Source organism: Leuciscus leuciscus, assembly GCF_965113295.1.
Source record: "Leuciscus leuciscus genome assembly, chromosome: 6".
In the NCBI taxonomy this organism is placed as follows: domain Eukaryota; kingdom Metazoa; phylum Chordata; class Actinopteri; order Cypriniformes; family Leuciscidae; genus Leuciscus; species Leuciscus leuciscus.
In genome coordinates this window covers 15,269,752-15,292,120 of record NC_138730.1, presented here as the reverse complement: position 1 = coordinate 15,292,120, position 22,369 = coordinate 15,269,752, and the positions used below count along the sequence as shown (strand labels likewise).

The window sequence follows — 22,369 nt, the reverse complement described above, 5'->3', positions numbered from 1 at the left end:
TGCACGATGTAACTACAGAAGAGTCAAGTTTTAAATAGGAAAAATATCAAAACACTTTGGTCATTTTTTTGAGAGAAATGCTAATGGTCTTGTCCACTTCAATGATGTATGCTAAGCTATGCTAAAAGTGGTACCGCCAGAACCGGAGATCGGCTTAATGGATTCAAAAACGGTAAAACTCAACTGTCTAACTCTGGGGGAGTTGTAAAATGAGCCTATTTCCCAAAAAAGTGGAGTATCCCTTTAAAACAGACTTTCCTTCATTAATTTAGAAATTAAGTAATCTATAAATGAACATGCATCCCAGGACATTGTGTGTATGATTATTACGGTCTTGTGTAGTGTCTCTTGAATGGCCTCTTGTTTTAAGCATGTTTTACGATAGAACCAACAGTTAATGTAACCCCACTCATACTGTGTCTGCTATCAAATTAATGCTCATTTAACGACTCACACTTTGGTGGACCTTACCACCTCACAGAATGCAGTGTGTTTGTTATATTAATCTGAGTATAAATGGACACAAACTGCCAGACCCATTCTAACCATGATCCATAATGGCCATAAAACCTCCCAACTTTCTCATTGGTCAAGCCAACCCTGACAGGTGTGACTTTTCCTAGGCTTTATAGAACATCCACACAAGTTCCTCTCTCTCTTCCTTCTCCTGGTTGCCCTGCGTGGCCTCTGTTTACTAATTATTCTGCACTAGTTTACTAATTATTCAGGCCTCAATCTGCACTCCAGCCATGTGCTTCCTCAGCTATAACAGAGTCAAACTAACCACGCAAGTTTCTTGTAATTTCTTTATTCGACGCAGCAGAAATTGATTGCAACTTCAACACCATCAAACCAACTCAAAGAATCATCAAGACCCACTTCAGAATAACAAATTCCTTCAAGTTCAAAGGCAATGCAAGTATCGCATATTTTAACTAAACAGAGGGTTAAGATAAGCACTAAAATCCTCTTAACAAGGTGCTTTGAAAACAATAAGCTGATGGTTCTTTTCATGGTTAAATGACTCTTTTTCATGTTTCCATTTTTGGTTCCATTCTGTCACTTTCCATTTTACCCATGTATGTGCTATTGTGTGTATGTGTTTGTTTAGATTAGTTGTGTTTGTGATTTAGTTAATTAAACTTGCGCATAATACATATTTGGTTCTGATTCTCTGCTTGCAGTCAATGCCTGGTGTTGTTAGACGCTCTAAGCGCTGTACATGCCAAGAAATAATTATTTTTCTGTGGCCATGAATAATACCCTTTTCTTAGAAATAATAAATCAATACTGAATGTTCACTGGACGAACTGATTAATTGATTGTATTATTAATTAGGCTACATTAAGTTAATCAGATTAACTGATCCAAATATTCATAATTAATCATAACAAGTTATCATTCATTATTCATATTTCCTCTTTGAGCTAATTTGGATTTGGATTTCCAGCATTTCGATAGAGATTTGCAGATCCTCGTTGAGCACCAGCTCCGTAACCAGCATTATTTTGGTGAAAAATAGGTATTATGGGATCAGACGTTTACCAAAAGTCATATCAGCACATGAGACCACAGCATATACACAACAAACAAATAAGAACTAAAAAGCTGTAGCAATTGGGATAGAAGCAGAGGGAGAAAGAGAGCAAAAAAAAAAAAAAAAAAGACATACAGTACAATACAGATGTGCAGTAACTTTGAGGAGGGGTGCTAGGAGTGAACTGAACTGAGGGTCCACACTTACTCTTAACCAGCAAAGACGGCTGAGGGGGCCGAGGGGGAGGCTCCTCTGTAAAGCAAGCAACCAAGTGAAAGATAGAAAGCAGATGCAAAGATATTTTGCAGGTAGGAAAAAGAAAAAGAACAGAACAGAACAGAACAGAACAGAACAGAAGTGAAAGTGCCCCAAAGCATGATGACCTGTATTAAAAGAATCAGTTAACTGAAAAAAAAGGGGGAATTTAGTAATTTTAGAGTCAATATTTTTAAAGTAGAGTTTTGGATTACAAGGATTCCACACTTTTTAACCAACACATTTCTTTCTAGCCATTTATGATTACTCGATAAGAATTATTATTATTATTATTATTTTAATTAGCGTCAAACTAATACATCAATAAATTATTCAGAGCATTTTCAGATCTGTTTATGTGCTATTTACGTTCTGGAGTTTAGCTCAGCAGCATTTACAAATTTAATGATGGATGGACAACAGCTCAGCTGGCTGATTGCTTACCGTTTATCACTATTATTTATATTTATCAGTTTAAGCGGTAAGCAGGGCTGCGTCTGGAAAACAATATTGCACCTGTTCTACAGTAGAGTAATTTAAAGGCATTTATTTTAATTATGATGTAGAGTGATGTACTGACCCACAGATTTTGTAGGTAATAGGGCTATCGGTCATTCTTTCTGGCTTGGACTGCTTTCTCAACAAGAGCAAACCATTCGAGAGTTTGCTCAAAATTGAGGTGGTCTCATTTAGTGCAGATAGGAGGACAATTGCCGTGTTCATATATGCATACACAAACTTGAAGTACACAGACAACATCCACACACCACCAGTCAAATTCTCTAAACAAACCAAGTGTGAAAATGCTCTCAGACTGATCTGTGAACCAGATCGTTGGAATTGACCACATTTAAAATAATTCACTCACAAATTGAACATTACTGTGGCTAACAAAGTTTTACTTTGAACACTATAGCCTAAGATTTGTTTGTGTGCAGAGCATAATAAATAAATAAAAAAACACACATTCAAAAGTTTTTTTTTTTTTTTTTTAAGTCTTAAAGTCTTACTCACCTAAAGCTGCAATTTTTTGATAAAAAAATACAGTAAAACAGTAATATTATTAAATATTATTACAATTAATATAATAATAATATTTAAAATAACGGTTTCCCATTTCAATATACTTTAAAATGTAATTTATTCTTTTAATGGCAAAGCTTAATTTCCAGCCGCCATTATTCCAGTCTTCAGTGTCACATTATCAGTGTTGAAAATTTGTATAGCTTAAAATGTTGTGGGAAACAACATTTTTTTTTCTTTTTTTACAGGACTCTGATGAATAGAAAGTACAATAGGCCTGGAAATGTTTTGGTGTGTGGGAACCCTGTTTATAAATATTAAAACTTTTCTAATTGAAAATCATTTGCTTACTCCTAGCACGTCCAGGGAGTTGAGTTGGTCTGGCAGAGTTCAAATCCAGCCCTAGCACATCTGGAGGATCCATGGGATTCCCGAGATAAAGACTGCAAAAGCAACAGAATGACAGAAGCATTTAGCAGCCCATCAGTGTCTTTGCAAAACCATTTCTTAAATCTAAGTTCACCAGAAAAACAGGCTCTAGAACCCTGCCAAAAGATGATTTAATGACACTGTATAACCAATGTTGTAAAAAGACATTTCAGATTTTAACAGCCACCCTTATATTTTACAGGATGTTTTACGGCAGTATTTACAGCTGTGATATCAGTTTATACAGCCAACTGTCTGGTAGAGACAGTGTACTGTGTTCTACTGCCACCTTGTGCTGATGAAGCAAAGTGTTTATATGCTGTCATTATGTGCAAAGACTTGGGCCGTGGCTCCGTGAATGTGGCACTTTACTTAGGCTACGTTCACACTGCAGGGCTTAATGCTCAATTCCGATTTTTTGAAAAAATCAGATTTTTTTGCAAGGCCGTTCACATTTCCAATTAAATGCGACCTTTTGTGATCTCCTGTGTGAACGTGAAATGACCCAGAAGTGACCCGCATGCGCAGAAGAGTACTCAACGGTCAACGACGTCACTTATTGTTTGCGGAAGTAGCTAAACTTTAACTGTGACTCTCTCTCACACACACACGAGCGCGCGCAGCGACCGTTACACAAGAGCCAGACAGCAGCCGCTGACCTATCTAATATCAGATTCAGCACAAATAAGTTAACATAACGTATATATAATGGCCGTGGGCTTTTATTTATTTATTTTTTAATTAACGGGCTCGTCGAGGTCGACCCGTTCGGCAGATTTACCTCAGCTCGACGAATATGCAGTCCGTTTTCAAACCGACGACTACTTCAACGCAGGATTAATTTATGACGTTTTTCGCGTATCAATGACGTGCGGGTCGGATAAATGCGACTTGGCCGTTCAGACTGAAGTCGCATTTGAAAAGATCGGATATGTATCGGATTTGGGACCACATACCCAAGTGGCCTGGGTCGCATTTGAAAAGATCGGATCTGTGTCGTTCAGACTGTCATGAAAAGATCAGATACAGGTCGCATAGGGGCAAAAAAATCGGAATTGGGTCGTTTCAGCCTGCAGTGTGAACGTAGCCTTATTGGCCATGACAGAAGCATTTGTTATCCAGCGTGTGACCAGCAAGGATTCATCTTTACAACTTGCGAGTTTACACTTGCGCCCACTAAAAACTACTAAGTATTATTTCCTCAATCATCTTAAGAAGCCTACTGATCTATATTAATGTAGCATTCATTAAAATGTGATGTGGTTGTGTGAACAGCTACAGTAATTAAAAGAGAAGCATGATTCTAGGGGAGGTTAGCAGAACATGAACATGTTTTGCAAGAACACTGGTTACACAAATAATAAACACTGTCACTGTGATACAAACCAACATTTACACTAGGGGTGTCAAAATTAATCGTTTCTACGGTGCATCGCGATGCAGACGAGGACGATTCGGTTTCGGTTCAGTAATAGCCCATAACCGGTTATAATGTACTGACGCATTTCTGACGTCAGCACTCAGCACCGCGTGCCGTGCTTAGTCGCGGCATACAATGCCAGAGGGAGGCGAAACGCCAGAGCGTGCAATAAAAAATGCTCCAACCACTTTAAAAGCCGACATTTGGGCACATTTCGGCTTTTATCAACAACACGGTAAGCCCGACCTTGACAAGACACACGCTGTGTGCAAATCATGTCACGCAAAAATAAAATATGCAGGAGGTAATACCACCAACATGAGAAACCACGTCAGTCGTTTTCACCCCGAGCTGCAAATTCCTACATGCTGAGCAGTTTGTGATGTTTCAGGAAGTTCCAGTGCCCAGTGCTGTTATTTTGTTTTCTTTTATTTTGTGTATTAAAAAACACTGCTGAAGTGCAGATTTAGTTTTTTGTATATTGATTATATTCAAGTAGGTTTGGCCTCTTGTTTATTTTGGTTTGTAATTTAATTTCATGTATACATTTGTCAATATTTAAATGTTTTACAAGAAAGTACACTATATAGCACTATATAAGTATTTAAGTACACTCCCTGCATTATGCACTTTTAGTACTTACATTTGTGTGTTCTAATCTAATGCTGCTGTTGTCTTCTGTGCCCAGACTTGAGTTTTATTTGATGTTTGATACATTCAAGAAGCGTGTTTCAGGTAAAATTAAAGGTTCAGTTCATATATCTGACTGCTTGTATTTATTGACAAAATTGTACATGTGAAGCAAAATTGAAAAATAAGGATGCAGTGCATCATCAATGCATCGTGATGCATCGAGATAATCGAATCGAACTGAATCGATGACTTGATAATCGTAATCGAACCGAACCGTGAGACCAGTGTAGGTTCACACCTCTAATTTACACTAGAGATAGACCAATACAATGGTCAGGACAATTAATCAACAGACGTTAAGCCGATAACCATATCTATGTGGCCAATTAATACATGAGCTCTCCAAAATGTACATACATCCTTGGATAAGAATAGCTTATTATAAACTATTTAAATATTGACATTGAAAAAAAGCCTTTTTTAAAGCCATTAGAAAAAGAAGAAAAAAACACTGGAATAAAAAATAAAAAAACTCTTTAACCGTGTCAACTAGACTGTCCCCTTCGAAGGCCTCCTCGGCCTCCCCTTTCCCTCTGTACATTTAAAAACGTTATCAAAATGATTCCCGTTAACCTGGATCCATGGAAACTTGTAATATGGCGATGTCACTTTGTAAAGAAAGACTATGTGTCCGCACACATATGCATATAAATGCACATACCTATAGACTAAACGCGTAATACGCATGAGCATGCCGTCACCATTTTCACAGATTCACGTCTTTGAAGTTTACACAGAAACGATAACGGTATCGTTTTCAAAACTTGTTTCAAAGTTATTTAAAAAAAATCCTATTTCAAAGTTTGCGTTCTCAGGCCAAACACCGTTGTCGTGTAAATGAATGGCCAGAACGGTGTCCCTTAAGTTAATAACTAATGTTCTTTACAACGGAAATGAATCACTTAAACTGGACAATGATTTTCTTCTAGAGCTGATGTACAGCCAAAACAATCTTTGTTCCATTAATTTCCTATTATCACTGTAAAGCTGCTTTGAAACAATCTGTATTGTAAAAGGCGCTATATAAATGAAGGTGACTTGACCAATTAAAACTCATATTTCAAAGAACACCACATTGTGAAAATAAAGAGTACACGTGTGAGGTTACATTTGAGGGACTCACTCATCGATTCTGTCAGGAAAGCCCCAGCAGCGGTGAGGATTAGAGTCTCCATGGCCTGTGTGAATGAAGCTGTTCTTCAGTGGACGGCTTATGTCATGGGCAGAGAGACCTGCAACTGACGTGACCGTGTTCCTGGGAAATTGACCAACCTTCAGGGTACGCTTGTTCTGACCTCTCCACCAGTAGTTCTCTGCCCTGCGGGGCACACAGAGACCATTTTTAAGACAAGAACTGGAACAGCTCTCATATTTGGCTGCTTCATTAAAGAGGTGCCGATAGGGTTGGGAACTGAGAACTAGTTCTAATTTATAGAACTTAGAACTTTTTTAAATACTAGAACCAACTGTTGATGGAACCAGAAAGTCTGATTCCTGAAAGAGTAAATCATATGACCAGATTCTTGTTAGCAAATCAAACACTTATGAATCAGTTTGAGAAGTTATTTAACCAGAACCTTTAAATGTATTACAATTCCCCTCCTTTGGTGTAGACCAGCGGTTCTCAGCAAGTTTCCAATAGGGACTCTTATTTTTTTAATTACTTAAAATAAGACATAAAGCATTAAAATGAGCTAAAAGAACATCTCAGATTACGCATTAACCACGGTTCCCTGAGAATAGGGAACGAGACACTGCATCCCCAAGGGGTCGCTGTGGGGAATGCCTCTGGCATGACCGGGTTCTGAAGCATGAGTCTAAACACGACAATGAAGTTGACATTGGCAGGCGGCAGCCTATGATGTCAACACTGGTGCGACCGAGAGTATAAAAGGGCACCTGTGCAAAACGTCATCCACTTCTTGTCTGAAAGGAGACGTCTGCAGGAATACCGAAATCATGGCAAAGGGATGCAGTATCTCGTGCCATATTCTCAGGGAACTATAGACGGTGGGCCAAGTCCGTCTATCTCGTTTAGTTTTGGATTTGATAGTTACCCAGCAGCTGTCTGGCAATTTTTTTTAATTTGGCTGTATGAATAATTCACAAAAAGATTACCGATTGTTTCCAATGGCAATTGTTGCAAATTAAAGTATAAAAATAGATTTAATTTGCTAGTTGATCACAAACCTTGGCCGGAGTGAGATCCAATCAAAGCTTGTGTTGTTATCTTGTTGAATTGATTTGGCCAATCACGTTATTCGCTGAACCGGCGTCATTCTGAAGCCATGAGTCTACAACCCAACCTGGAGAGACCGGTGTATCTCGGCAAGACAACGTCAAGGTAAGATTTGTTTTACAATGATTATACACCCCTATATCTTAATGCTTTTCATATAAGTTGTATTTAAAAACTGCAAGCTATACTTCGCCGAGTTCTTGGAACGGAGGTCTCAGCATAATGACTCTCTAAAGCAAGAGGAGGCCTAAAAACGCCCCACGCTCAGGATATCTTGTAAGGAGGTTTACAGAGAGCCTACAACTCACAAATTACTATACTAGCGGAGCTCTCGGGAGTGGAGGCCTCAAAAAGATAACTCTCTAGGAGAGGAGGCCTAACAATGCTCACAGTAGCCAAGGAGACTCACAGAGAGCCTAATGACTTAGCAAACAAGCTGGCCGAGCTCTAGGAGCGGAGGTCTCAGCATAATGACTTTAAAGCGAGAGGAGACCTAACACGCCCCGCGCTCAGGATGTCTTGTAAGGAGGCTCACAGAGAACCTACAACTCACTAATTGTTATCCTAGCAGAGCTCTGGGGAGTCCTCGATAAGATAACTCTAGCGAGAGGAAGTCTAACAACGCTCCATAGTCCAGGCAGTAACCAAGGAGACTCAGAGGGAGCCTAACGACTCAGTGTTGCTGCCTGGTCGAGCTCTGAGGACGGAGGCCTCAGCATAATGACTCTCCGAAGTGAGAGGAGGCCTAACTATGTCCTACACCCCGGACAGCTACCAAGAAGGCTCACAGAGAGCCTAGCTACTTGATATTGCCATCCAGGCAGAGCTCTGAGGAGCAGAAGTCTCTACAAAGTGACTCTCTAAAGCGAGAGGGGGCCTAATAACGCTCCTTAGTACAGGCAGTAACCAAGGTGGCTCAGAGGGAGCCTACCAACTCAGCGCTGCTGCCTGGTCGAGCCCCGAAGATGGAGTCCTCAGCATAACAACTCTCCAAAGTGAGAGGAGGCCTACTACATCCTGCACCCATGACAGCTTACAGGGCGGCTCACAGAAAGCCCAACTACCTGATATCGAGAGGAGGCCTTCTATGTTCCACACTCAGGACAGCTTCCAAGGATGCTCGCCTAGAGCCTAACAACTCAGAACTGCCACCCAGGCGGAGCTCTGGGGAGTGGAGGTCTCAGCATGACGACTCAAACGAGAGGCGGCCTAGCGATGTCCAACGCTCAGAAAAGATTACCAAGGAGGCTTTCTCAAAGTCTAACATCTCAGACTCACTGTCTGGGAGAAGCTCTAGGGAGTGGAGGCGCCAGAGGAATTTCCTTTAATAACGAGAAGGGGCCAAACAACACTCCAGTACTGTAAAACAGTAGCCAAGGAGGATCACAGAAAACCTAGCAACCTAGCATGCTGCCTAGCTGAGCTCTGAGGACGGAGAACTCAGCACAACTCTCTAAAGCGAGAGGCGGCCTAACAACGTCCTACGCTCAAGACAGCTTACAGAAAGCCCTTACAGAAGGAGCGGGGCAGTTATGTCCAGATAAAAATGTCTCATGCTGCCAAACCAGATCTAATCTGTCATTTGTGCAGGCATAACTTTCAATAGCTCCTAAATGTTATAACAACAACAACAATATTATTATTTTAGCCAACAAGAGGAGCTGAAAAAGGAAACTTCCTGTTCAACTCATCCCTGCTCTGCCTACAACCCTCCGCACTTAAACCCGCCTACCGTAATGGCGGCCGTTGAACTCACACTGCGGAGTGCAGGCGCTCAACTATCATCCCTCAGGAGAGTCAAGCCTAGGTGGAACCCATACTGCGACCACATCGCGAAAAGCACGCATTTAACCCCTTCGAGAGTCAAGTGCACTAATTCAAACGTCAGATTCTATCATTCTGAAAAGTATCATATGAGAACAGACACTGATGCATCACAATGAGTGCCTAAAATCCCTCGAGAGCTGAATGCACTTGTGCAAACACTAACTACTATCCCCCTCAGGAGAGAGCAGAAAGGAAAAAAGCTCCTAGCCTGTCTCTTGTAGTCAGTCTCGTGAAAGCATATACCAAGCACATCCAGCTTCCTTGAATAGTTGATAGCATTCCACCCAAAAACATGAGAAATCCACACAATACGTGCCTCAATCCTCAAGTGCTAAACGCAAGCTCCTCACTCATGTACAAATTAACTGTCTCCTTGAAGACAAGAAAGAGGATGGTGTTTTGCACAGGTGCCCTTTTATACTCTCGGTCGCTCCAGTGGTGACGTCATAGGCTGCCGCCTGCCAATGTCAAGTTCATTGTTGTGTTTAGACTCATGCTTCATACACCTGCCATGTCGGAGTAATTCCCCATAGTCACCACTAGGGGATGCAGCGCAAGTTCACTTTTGAACAAAAAATCTAGATATTTGTTATTTTAATTCACCACCTCAAAACCGTTTTTATAAATTCTATGGTACAAGAGCTCACCTGCCCTCTATGATGGTAATGACATCATTCATCTGGATTTGAAGCTTGTCAGGTTCATCAAAGTCCTGCAGGGCCCTCATGTCTGTAGGCATGGTTTCCACTAGAAATTCCCTTAGAGCCACAAAGGTTGGCCTGTCAACTGGTTTTTGAGCCCAACACTGCATCATGACATTATAGATGTCCTGAGGACAGTCCTCTGGTTTAGGCAGCCTTTCACCCTCCTTATCTATTTTGTGGAGGATCTGTCAAAAACACACATTTAAAAAAAATTGTGATTGACCCAGTAAATTAATGCAATAATGGCAGGATTACTATTAAGCAGAAAATCCAATATTAGGCTCTAAATATTTTGGGGTTAGGGCTAGGCAATTAATCAAAATAGAGTTTCTGAAAATTCAGAAATTATTATGAAAATACGATAATCGAGATAAACAATTATTGTGCATAAAACATAACATTGTTACGTGACTAGGGCTGTAACGATTTCAGGATTAAAATAGAATTAAAAAATATATATAAACCTTGATCGCAATTTACCTGTGTAGAGTAACTGGCAAAATACCGAAGTGGCCATTCCACGGACGAGAATCCATGAACCGCATAAATAGACAGTTTTCTAAGGCTGCACAATGTATTAAAACTAGGGCTACCCCCAAATAGTCTCAGGGGGGGAAAAAAACTCCACAGGAAGTGGCAAAGTCACGCAGTCCGTGATGACTTTAAAGGCAGGTCCTTGTGGGCAGGAAATCCAAAACTTTACATGGCCGCTCGCTCAAACGTTAACCTAGATAAATGTGCGCTACTATTAGGCGATCCAAGTGTACGTGTGGAGTGTGGAAGGCAGCTTAAGTACAGCGCGCTTTACTGCACGACATGGGAAGCGCCGGTGCAATCACTTTCATTTTTTCAACATAAAATACACCGTCATTTTGGACATACAGATAAGAGTAATAATTAATTTGAAAAGGTTCTACTTTTATTTGTGAACACATTTAATATGTGCTTTATTACATGCGTGTAGGTTACTTGCGTGTGTCTCAGAGCGGCTCCATTCACAGTAAATGCTTCTCCACACGAACTGTTATCATTTACATGCGTGAAGCGCGTCTCAAACTCCATCTCTGCATATGCTGTGAGTTTGGTTTGCCTATAACATTAAAGGGTAACTCTCGCCAAAATGCAACCTAGGGTCTTATTGTTAATCTACCCGAGGCAAACTTTCGTTTAAAAGCATAATTAGAATGGAAACGCCACTTTTAAGTTTGACCGTATTTTCGTTTTCTGTCAAATTGCCTTTTGAATGGGAGTGCTTGGGGCACTTCTATGATAGCATCAAAAATCGGCATTTTGACAGTCAAAAATAGTCGATCTCCAAATGCAACGTAACAGGGAGGAGAGTAAAGATGGCAAGCTCCTAAAGCTTATTTCCATATAAATTCACAGATAATTTGTTGTTTTGTCGTTAGTGAAAATCAAAATTGACCTTGTATTTGAAAAAGGAAGCTCATAAGAGAAGCAGTACTAAAATTCAGAGTAAGTACATTCACATTCGGAGATCGACTATTTTTTACTGTCAAAATGCTGGCGGACACAGCTACAGTGAGTTGTTCAAAATCTTTATTTTTAGTAAACTCTATGTACACAAACAATGTTGTCAATGCTCGAGTTCATGTGTAGAGCCCCTGGTGACACTTTGAGCAAAGTTTCATGTTGTGTAGAGCCTTCTTAGTGTTTTAAAAATAGCGATTTTTGATGCTTTCATAGAAGTGCCCCAAGCACTCCCATTCAAAAGGTAATTTGACCGAAAACGAAAATACGGTCAAACTTAAAAGTGGCTTTTCCATTCTAATTATGCTTTTAAACGAAAGTTTGCCTCGGGTAGATTAACAAAAAGACCCTAGGTTGCATTTTGGCAAGAGTTACCCTTTAATCTGGGAACGCAATGTGCACCATTTCATCAGATTTGAATTTTGAATTCTGAAGCCATTCGATAGCTTAATGTGAGGTACAAATTAATATTTAAGTCGTTAAGTTAAAGTTAATGCAAACTCATCTCTCCTCAGTCATTCTCCATTCAGCATTCAAACAATTTGGTTAGTTCCACTCACTGGCAAAAACTCACTGGTTTTGCATAAAAGGACTATCTTGCTAGAGTTTATTGCGGTTTCTAAACCATGTCATCTTTCTCCCGCGTGTCTGTTAGATCCCAACACTGGAGTGGTGAGCACTATGAATTGTTCTTCACACGCACAGTAACTGAAATTTAAAACTGTTAAAAGAAAAGGCTCAATAAAATGTTGCAAAGATATAATACAATAAGCATCACCATCTCTTCCCTTTGTGCTTTGAACTTTTCTATGCAAAGCGCTGCAAGCTGTTACTCCATGTTGCTTCAAGCGCATCATTCTGTGCATGAAATGCACATAAGCACTTTGTGCTGCTCTGTATTAGAGCCTTTCATATTATAATACTTCTGTGCAATGAAATATTATTCTGTCCTATCTAGCATATGTTGTTGCCTCATTAAAAAGTGGTGCTATAACTTTAAAATAAATGCCTTTTCATTTTATGGTATATACTGTATAAATGTATTTACTTGTTTTTCATCAATGTCTTTTATAACAATTCAAAGAGCAATGTGGAACATTTTACCTTTTATTCCCCACTAAAAAAAAAATTCACTAAATGTTCAGATTTAATGAAATGACTGTGCACTCATGATTTTTCTAGAATAACTTTTGCTGCTGAATTTTCCTCTAACCTAATTTATAATAGTATTTTTGCCATATATTATGAATTTAGCCTTCTCTTACTGTAGCAGTTTAAATCTTTGCAAATAAATATAAAATTTGTTTTCAAAATGGTTGTTTTCATTTTTCAATTCCTCAGAAAGTGGCCTGTGTGTGAGTGCGCATGATTCTTGGGTGTGGAGGTTTAACCACCAGGGGGACATAAGCCTGCCACCACAGCTGGAAAAAAATCCTAGAGGAAACACTGATCGTGATCGCAATATTGGCCAAAATAATTGTGATTATGATTTTTTTGCCATAATCGAGCAGCCCTATTTGGGTCATTGGAACATATCAGTACGAAAGCTGGTCATTCATTAGGTAGATGTTTATGACTAACTGAAAGTACAGATTGTATGTGGTGGGGTTACCTGACTTCCATTTAGTCCGAGCCAGGGCTCCTGACCGTAGGTAAACATTTCCCATAGTGTCACACCAAACATCCATGTGTCTGTGGCATGAGAAAATGTGCGTGTCTTCAGGCTCTCTGGGGCACACCTGTGTGAAAAAAAAACACCATGCATAGACATTATGTCAGTAGAATAAAATGCCCGTAAATGAACAATCCACCAGGGGAAAAATGAAATGAGGATCATGCACAGTTCATTTAATCAAAACAAGGGCCACAAACAATGACCTCATTCAAATTCAATCTGAATCCTGAGCTCTGGCCTGTCACTGCATTTAAACAAAATCAACCAAATCTTTTAAACTCTCCATATCCCTTCTCTATAGATTCAAACCACATGCAAACACGAACTCTTCCTTTGTGAATATATCCAGCCCTCCAAACCTCCCTCACCAGGCGAAAGGGACTTTGCGATGCTCTTGCATGACGTAATGGTCATCGTTCTTAGGCAGTGCCCTCATCAGTCCAAAGTCTCCGATTTTGATCTGCTCACTGGAAGCCAGGAGGATGTTTCTGGCAGCCAGGTCTCTGTGGATGAAGCGTTTGGACTCTAGGTAACCCATGCCATTGGAAATCTGGATGGTGTACTGACACAAAGTGGAAATGAGGAAATGGCCCAGTGTCTTTCTCAAACGATCCAGCATGGAGCCGAGAGGCGCAAGCTCAGTCACCTTAGAGAAAGAAAGGTGATAAAGTGGGGCCATTCAGGGAAGAGAGGCATGGGGAGAAAAGGGGACAATATTAAGTTTCATTTCATAACGACTGAAAAAGTGATATGACAAGAAGCATATCGCCACCGGAGACAATGAATACTGCCAATCAGGAATAACTCCAGAAGTCAGTGTCAGCAAATAATGAGTCTGAGAGAGCATGCAAATGTCAGGCCTTATTTTAGCCCACCCCTCCCTTCTCAAGGCCTTGATACTTTAGCACCCTGTCTTTGCCACCAATTTGTTTTAGATGAGAACACGCACACTCACTCACCATCTTCATGGGGTGTGTGAGGACGACTCCGTAGAGACGGATGAGGTTCTGGTGGTCAAGAGAGTGCATGGCATTGACCTCACAGATGAAGTCGTCCAGAGCATCTGGCTGGTTGAGCACGTCTGTCTTCAGACATTTCACTGCCACATTGAGCTGAGGGGGACATGTTGAAAGAGAACTTTGAGAGCCAACACATCTGTCTTTGCTGGGTAGAGCTCAAAGCAGCTGGACTGTTGCTAGCCTGTACACATAATCCCACAAAAATGCTAATGACTGCGTCTACACTGTTACTGGTCATCACAGAGCAACATTATTCCCTGTGCACCTGCTTAAACTCTGGTGGAAAGAAATCATGTAACATCTGCCATTATTCAGATGGCCTAGGCCCATCTGCATTGCTTCATGAATTCATGATAAATAGATCTTTGCATTATTAGAAGGGATTGTAGGTGGTGCACATAAATTGACTCTTTGTACACCTGAAGTCCAAAACAGTGTCTAATCACTGAAAATTTATATCTCTCTCATTTCAGTTTGTGCAATTTCTCTATAAGCTACTGGTTTTATTTAACCAAAACCAACTGTCAAACAAAAAAAAAGACAACTAAACTTACCTAAACTGTCTATAGACCAGTGGTTCTTAAGACCAGAAGGCCTTGTCCAACGCAATATTATATATTAAGGATGTGAGGAAATTTTCCCATCGGTTAATTGACTTGTGACAACACTGATTATACCGGTATCACCAGGGGTGGGAGGGATGGGTGGACATTGGAGTTTTTTCCTCTTTTCCACCTCGCTTTTAAATCGCTTATGAATGCCTGTGCGGCTGTGCACATTTTACTTTCTATTAGTGGCAATTTGGGGACAGCAATTGCTTGAAAGGTGAGTTCATTATTAATGAAAAACATAACAAAATAGTACAATGACAAACTAAAAAAATTGAACTTTTATTATCAAAAAGATAAAGACAGCTTAAACAAAACGAATAAGCATGGCAGCCTCATTCTTGTGGTGCGCTTGAAGGTGTGTGAGTGTGAGTGTGTGAGTGTGAGTGTGTGTGTGTGTGTGTTACCTCCAGATGCAGCCACCTTCATCAGGCAAAGTTTACTGATTGCCTCAATGTTTGCAGGTTCCCTATTAACACTGGGTTTAAATCCAAAATATTGCCAAAAGCGGCTTTTACATTTCGCTTTGAAACCAGATGGGCACTTACTAACACTGACTATCGCAGCAAGCCAAGATATTTTTGCTATACTTTTGACAGTTTCTTCTGTAATTATGACTGTTCAGCTGTTCATTTTCAAACCTTTTTATTAACATAACTGGGAATATTGATAAATGAATCATGAATCATTTTGTGATTCCAGAAGTTTCAAGAACTGTATTATCCTGAATGTGTGGAAACAATGTGAATGAACTGAAATGTGTCTGTGCATAAATACAATGTATGATCAGTGCATCGAGAGCGCACACACATCGTTTGTTTGCACATCAATATAATAGACTCACACACTCCTGTACGTCAGCGCAATCGTCTTTACTTTGATTGCAGTCCTCATCCATCAAAAGTTTACTAGCGAGATGCTGGTTTGCTTTATCACTTACTGGATCATTAGACTGAAAACATTCCAGGATTTTGAAGGGTTAAAATGATCTGATCGCAAACAGAGAAGCAAAATCGGGTTAAAGGGTTAGAATAGAAATTTCCGCCAACCAGGGTTACAGGTGCTTGTGCCCATGTAGATTCTCAGTGTGATAAACTCCAGACTTCTAAGATCATCTAACTGCGTGACAATTTACGTTAATGATGCAATTTCACGTGCTTCAGTAATTTATTTGTGTTAAATTATTTTAACGCGTTAAGGATTTAATCACATGCGTTGTGTTAATATTAAAATATTTAAAGTAGGGGTGTAATTTAATTATTTTAAGGCATCCTGTGGCGTTGGATGAGAGTGTCTCAATGTTCCATGTATGAAAAGAGCTCTGCCTCTAAATCTCAGCTCTGCCCTGTCATTTCTCTGTATAGTGTAAAGGAGCAGTATTTGATCAGCACAGATGGCCACAGGAAAGATGTTCCCACTCAAGTCCCATGTGGAAAGAACCCTTTGGTGTGCAACACACACTATCACTACAGCCTCCGGCTCAGTTCACACGACATCTGACCCCTCATCAGCTCATTAGAGGCCCATCTCTCCCACAAGCCTCCTCTAGAGAACACAGCTGCAACAATGACACATAGAGATCAGCCCTGAAACAGGATGTTCACATGGAGTCTTGAAGGGAAAGGTGGGACCACAAGTGTCTGAAAGCTAATCTTGTGTTGATCTTGGTTTCTGATTGCGACAAACAACGTTCCTGCCAAAAACTGTACTAATCATTAGTTTGTGATGTGTCACTTGTGATGGAGATTAAAAAAAAAAAAAAAAAAAAAAAAAATAGATACTCAAGTATCAACAGTATAACCTGAATCCTTGTGAATCCTTCTGAAACGAAAACTATGATGAAAAATGTTTGTCAACAAGCTTTTTTCCCATGACTAAGACAAGACGACACAAAGGCCATTAAACGATAACTGTGACTATATCAATATATAATATCATTTACAAAAAAAGATGAGACTAAAATGAAATTAAAAAACAAAAACGTTACAAAAATCTCTCTATTTTTGTCGAGAAAAAAAGATGAGACAAAATATTACATGCTGCTTAACATGAGCGTTCATGTTTGTGGTTGCCAAATGTCAAGAGTTTAAATCCCCCAAACAGAGCTTTTCTGTTACATTTTCTCCCCAGCATTTTACTTATTCTTTGCAATCTGGCAACCATGTGCATGCGCTCTCTCTGCACTGCGGAATAAGAGCAGATGAAATTTCAAACAAATGAAATTGTCATTCAATCAGTCTGTATTTGCACTGTAATAAATCCAAACATAGATCTCGACTATATTGTTTGCGATTGTGGTTGCTGAATTTTCTGTTGTTTTAATAGTGAAATTCCTAATAGTAATTACAACCTACATTATTGTTTTTCTGTTTTCATTTTTGAGAGAAGTTTCTTGTTTTACCAGTTTTCATAATGTAGACAGAGTGTTAATTTATATGATAAATAGCCTATAATAAATCCGTACAGTAGATGAGGTAAACACCCATGCGTATGAATTGACACTCTCCTGATTTGTACTTCTAGGTGAAAGTGCAATAATTCTGATGAAATGTAAAAAATAAATTTCTCAAATGACAACAATCATTGTGATTATAATTTTGAGTTATTATTATTGATACTGATACAGTTTTATCAGTTTAACCATTATCATAGCCTGTCTACAGTATCGACTGTTTACATATACATTTGCAATACCGTACTTTAACTGTAATATGCAATTACTTTCCACTGCACTTTCACTCGGATAGCTTCTGTCCAACTTTATTTACACTACTTTAAATCCATTGTTATACTGCTCATTTTAGCCTAACTTATACATATATCTATTTGTAAAATTCTGTTTATAGTAATAGCCATCTGTATATTATGCTCACATTCTGTTTATAGTAACAGCCATCTGTATATATATTCATAGTACATATCTATCTGTAAAATTCTGTTTATAGTAACAGCCATCTGTATATTATATTCAGTACATATCTGTAAAAATTCTGTTTATAGTAATAGCCATCTGTATATTATATTCAGTACATATCTAGCTGTAAATTCTGTTCACAGTAATAGTTATCTGTATATTATATTCATAGGACAAATGTATCTGTACATTTTTGTTTATAATAGTATTCAACTCTATATTTATTCAGTACATATCCATGTTCTGCACTTATGGAACCACTGTATATCCTGCACTTGCTGCTATTGCACTTCTGGTTAGACCTAAACTGCATTTCGTTGCCTTGTACCTGTACTTGTGTAATGACAATAAAATTGAATCTAATCTAATCTAATCTAAAAATCCAGACCTAAATCTGAAAGATTAATGGTCTGGCATCGATTAATGAAAATCGGCCAGCTCGAGGGGCGGCACCAAGCATGTTTTTGAAAATCTCACTACACGCAATTGGATAACACTACGACCAATCACAACAATAAGCCCCATACACTCGGCTACCAGCGGAGCTAACTGGTAGATTAGACTATTGCCGTATCCGGTCGGCAAAACAGCAAAAACGCCCCTCCAATGTGCTGTTTTTGTTTTGTTTTTATGGCTGCTGAACTCTGTGAGTTACCAAACAAATTTCGTTGTATAACTACAATGACAATAAAGTTTCTCTCTTCTTGCAAAGGAACGATTCAAGCGCCATCTTCTGTTCCTCTTTTAGAGAAAAAGCCAAGTCTAACTCGTTCATTGTAGCGGCCAAAGCAGTTTCAAACAACTGGTGTTCATCCATAGCCATCTTGCAATGTTTACTAATGACTTCGACGTCACAGTGCTGTCGTCATCTGTTTAGCTCGCCTCTGGCCCGCCTATATCAGATAACCCGATGTGATTGGTGCAGCTCAGATACTAGGGCATATTTAATGAGCATCATTACTCGACGCCAGTGTAAACTCGCTGAGCAAATTCAACTTGTGCTCTCGCGAGAACTCTGGATTTCCAGGGTACCATTATGCAGCATTATTGAAAATATGACAAAGTTTTCATTGACTAAAACTAGACTAAAATGCCCAGACATTTACCCCCGGTTTCACATAAAAGGCTTAACCCTCTGGGGTCTGAGGGGTTTTTGGGGTCCTTGAGATGTTCTGACATGCCCTGACATTTGTGCTTTTTTCAGTTGCTTATAAACATATTAATGGCAAAGGTATAATTACACTCTATTTAGCACAAACAGGGCTACCATAATATGTGAGCAACATGCATGTACATGTTTGTATTTTTGAGAGAATAATGTTTATGCATGGTTATTGAAAAAACTAAAAACTAAAGTTTCTGAAATAAGGCCACAAAACACATACTAAATATGTGACAATAAGAATTCTCATACTGTATTTTCAGTTTTGGAATATGTATCCTCTCCCCAAATTTATCAATAATAAAACACAATAAAAATTATTTAAAGAAAAGGCTTATATTTACCTTTTAAAATTTGTTTACATCTACCTTGTAAATATATATTTTTTTATTAAAAAGGTTACAATTACAACAACAATTGAAGTGTAATCTTTCTTTGTAAAAACTAAAGTATACATTTTATCATACATATTTCAAAGTTAAGGATTCATTACTTCGAATATAGCCTACATTGACAAAACATACTATATTTAACATATTAGCAAAAATTGGCAAACAAAAGCTTATTTGAGGTGGCAGATATTTTACAGTAAAAATGTGTAATCTATCCAAAACTAATCAACGTAATGTTGTCTTTCATTTGTCTGTAACATAGGTCTTTCGTTTTTATTATAAGGAATATAAATGTTAATTTGCAGTTTAATACGTTGCTTATACAAATGTATTGTGGTAAACAGCGAGCATCTCTGCCGTTCATTCATTCACACAGAAACGCGATTTACTTGAGAATGAAAAAAAAAAAAACTTACTACAGTATTCCATCCATTGCTCGAAATACCAGCACTTCTAAGGTACGTTTTCCATTATTATTATTAATCACAGCGCTGCGAGACAGTGTAAACCACTACACTGATCTGAATAAACTTGATGTGTTTTCTCGAGCTGATATGTGGGCGTTCACAGTTTGTATGGGATCGTCTCAGTCATTTGCGTTTGAATAGCGCACGCTCTCCGTGGGCGGGGCCGATTAAAACGTAATGAGCTGAGATGAGCTCGACTGGAATCGCTCTCTTTTAATACAGATTTCACAAGATGAGAATATTTGTTTTTTATATAAATTACTTCATTTAAAAGAAGAGAATTCAAGCTTCATGCCTGTGTGTCTGTATGCCTGTTTGACTGAGTATTCGCTGAGTTATTGTTCATTTTCGGACGCGACTTCACTGTTTCAGAATAGACTTCACTGGCAGAGAGAAGGCAGAACTCGCTTCGTGTTTATTTTTCTTTATTTGGCAAAAAGCACAACACTTTGTTTTTATTGTGAGTATACACAAAAATAATACACATTTAACAGAATCGATTGATGTATGAAACTACTATGGAAAATCAAAGTCAACAGAGTATTTATGAGTTTCTTTTACACTGATAAAAAAAAAAGCGAGCTGGTATCGCCGGCGATACGGCCGACCTCAGGGGGTTAAACCTAGTCCCAGACTAAAATGCATGTTTGTGCTGTTTTAACTGAAAGCAACTTGCACAGACATATCTTAAAATATGTCAGTGCCATTGTTTTGTCTCAAAAAAAAAAAAAAAATTCCCTAAGGCATGCTTATAGAATCTACTTAAATGTCCTAATTGAACTAAGGTCTAATCCTGGCTTAATCTAAGCCCGGTCTTTGAAACCAGGCTTTTGTCAACTAAAAGTTGACTAAATAAAAACAGGACAAGGTTGCTTAAATAAAATAAAAACTAAGTACATTTGACACAGGACTAAGACTAAACTTAAAAATAGCTGACAAAATTAACACTAATCTTGAGTACGCCCCAGTGCATGACTGAGCTGGTGCCTGACTTCTGCATCTGGTGTTTTCAACAAAGCCCCCTCTGTTTTTTTCAAACACTTTCATCCTTTCTCCCCTCTTCCACTCACCACTTTTCCATTTGGCGTGAACCACTCTCCACGTTTGACCACACCGAAGGAGCCGTCACCCAGTTTCTCAAAGAGGGCAAGGTCTTTTTCGCTGATGAGACAGGTGAGGGTCTGCTGCTGGCCGTCCAGCGGTGGAGATGTGGGGGAGGGTTTTCGGAAAGTACTGGCTGGCTGGGGATTAAAGTCTCCTTCTGGTCTCTTCCCACTGAAAACCTGAGGGATAACAAAAACAAAGTCAAGATCTAGAGGTGACAAATAAAAGCCCTTATCAACACATGATAAGGGCTTTGTTGAACACATAACAAACCATCTTTTAATTGTGCACAGCTGGAACTGCATTGAATGTGTACAAGAAACTTGAGGACTCCCTGGCTAGTCTCTATTCCATTACGGTAATGATAACCACTAATATGGAACATCCCAAAACCAAAATGAAGGACAGCAGTAGAAATCACAACAAGAGAGAGAGACAGCGATTCTAGACAGAGCTACTCTTTCCAACTGCTTATCAGCTTGAGGCACTTTGTATGAGGAGCCTGTGGGCCGGCCGAGGAGAGCTAAGATATCAAGAACCAGGGTGTGGGCTGAGGTAAGCCAGGGGCTGTAACTTAAGGGACAAGGAGGATTGGCAGCAACGAAAGGTGAAGGAGTGAGAGATAACCCTAACTTTAGCCCACTGTTACTCACTGCGCGGCTCGCGAGCCTCCTGCGGCTTGACAAGCTTTAATTTGTGGCTTGCATGGCGGTAAATAATACGGTGATATGATAATGCAGTCAATACATATATTTCATGAAAACATTTTTAAAAAGTAGGGCTATAACTAGGGGTGGCACGGTTCACAAAACCCACGGTTCGGTTCGTATCACGGTTTTTGGGTCACGGTTTTCGGTTCTGTACGGTTCTTGTTGTTGTTTTTTCTTTTAATCTTTAACACTCCAAAAATTTACTTCAGCATATGATATATAGCTGAATTATCTAATTATTTATTTATTTATTTCATAAATGGGGTGTGTTTGCAAAACGCAGCTTCTCATTTCCCGTGGGCTGTGTCGGACAGTTATTTGTCACCACTTTTTGCCAGGGTTGATATTATGTCCCAGCACGGATGTACCAATACAAATAAATAAAACATTTCCAGTTAACTAGCAAAGTATTCGTTTCGTTCTTTTGTTAAATAAGAAGCAATCTAGCGCTGAAATGTGTTTTTTTTAATCAAGTGATCAAAGTGCTCGTTGCCGTTGCGATCAGTGGCGCTGATACAGTGTTCTCGTGGCTCGCGCACACACCGCAGCGGCCGCACATTCTTCACTCAGACGCGCGCTTCAGTCCGTTGAGGAGACTCTAGGCTACTCTATTCGTTCCGATGAAATCACAAAACAAAATTCATACAAATCTGTCCCTGCTTGATATACAACCGCTGATAAACATAATCGGTTTTGATGA

The 22,369-nt window shown here is 39.3% G+C and overlaps 1 protein-coding gene across 11 annotated transcripts in view; it reads right to left on the bottom strand.

Moving 5' to 3' along the window:
• Positions 1-22,369, bottom strand: part of tnk2b (tyrosine kinase, non-receptor, 2b) — a gene marked incomplete at its 3' end in the record, with an annotated part of 106,984 nt that overhangs the window by 7,113 nt on the left and 77,502 nt on the right. For all 11 annotated transcript variants that reach the window (XM_082173942.1, XM_082173943.1, XM_082173937.1 and 8 more), the window contains 7 exons: positions 20,926-21,138; positions 14,253-14,405; positions 13,662-13,939; positions 13,231-13,357; positions 10,071-10,312; positions 6,481-6,675; positions 3,167-3,258 (listed from right to left, as the gene is read on the bottom strand). In XM_082173942.1, coding sequence (XP_082030068.1) covers positions 3,167-3,258; positions 6,481-6,675; positions 10,071-10,312; positions 13,231-13,357; positions 13,662-13,939; positions 14,253-14,405; positions 20,926-21,138 — 1,300 coding nt within the window. The remainder of the gene's footprint in view (positions 1-3,166; positions 3,259-6,480; positions 6,676-10,070; positions 10,313-13,230; positions 13,358-13,661; positions 13,940-14,252; positions 14,406-20,925; positions 21,139-22,369) is intronic.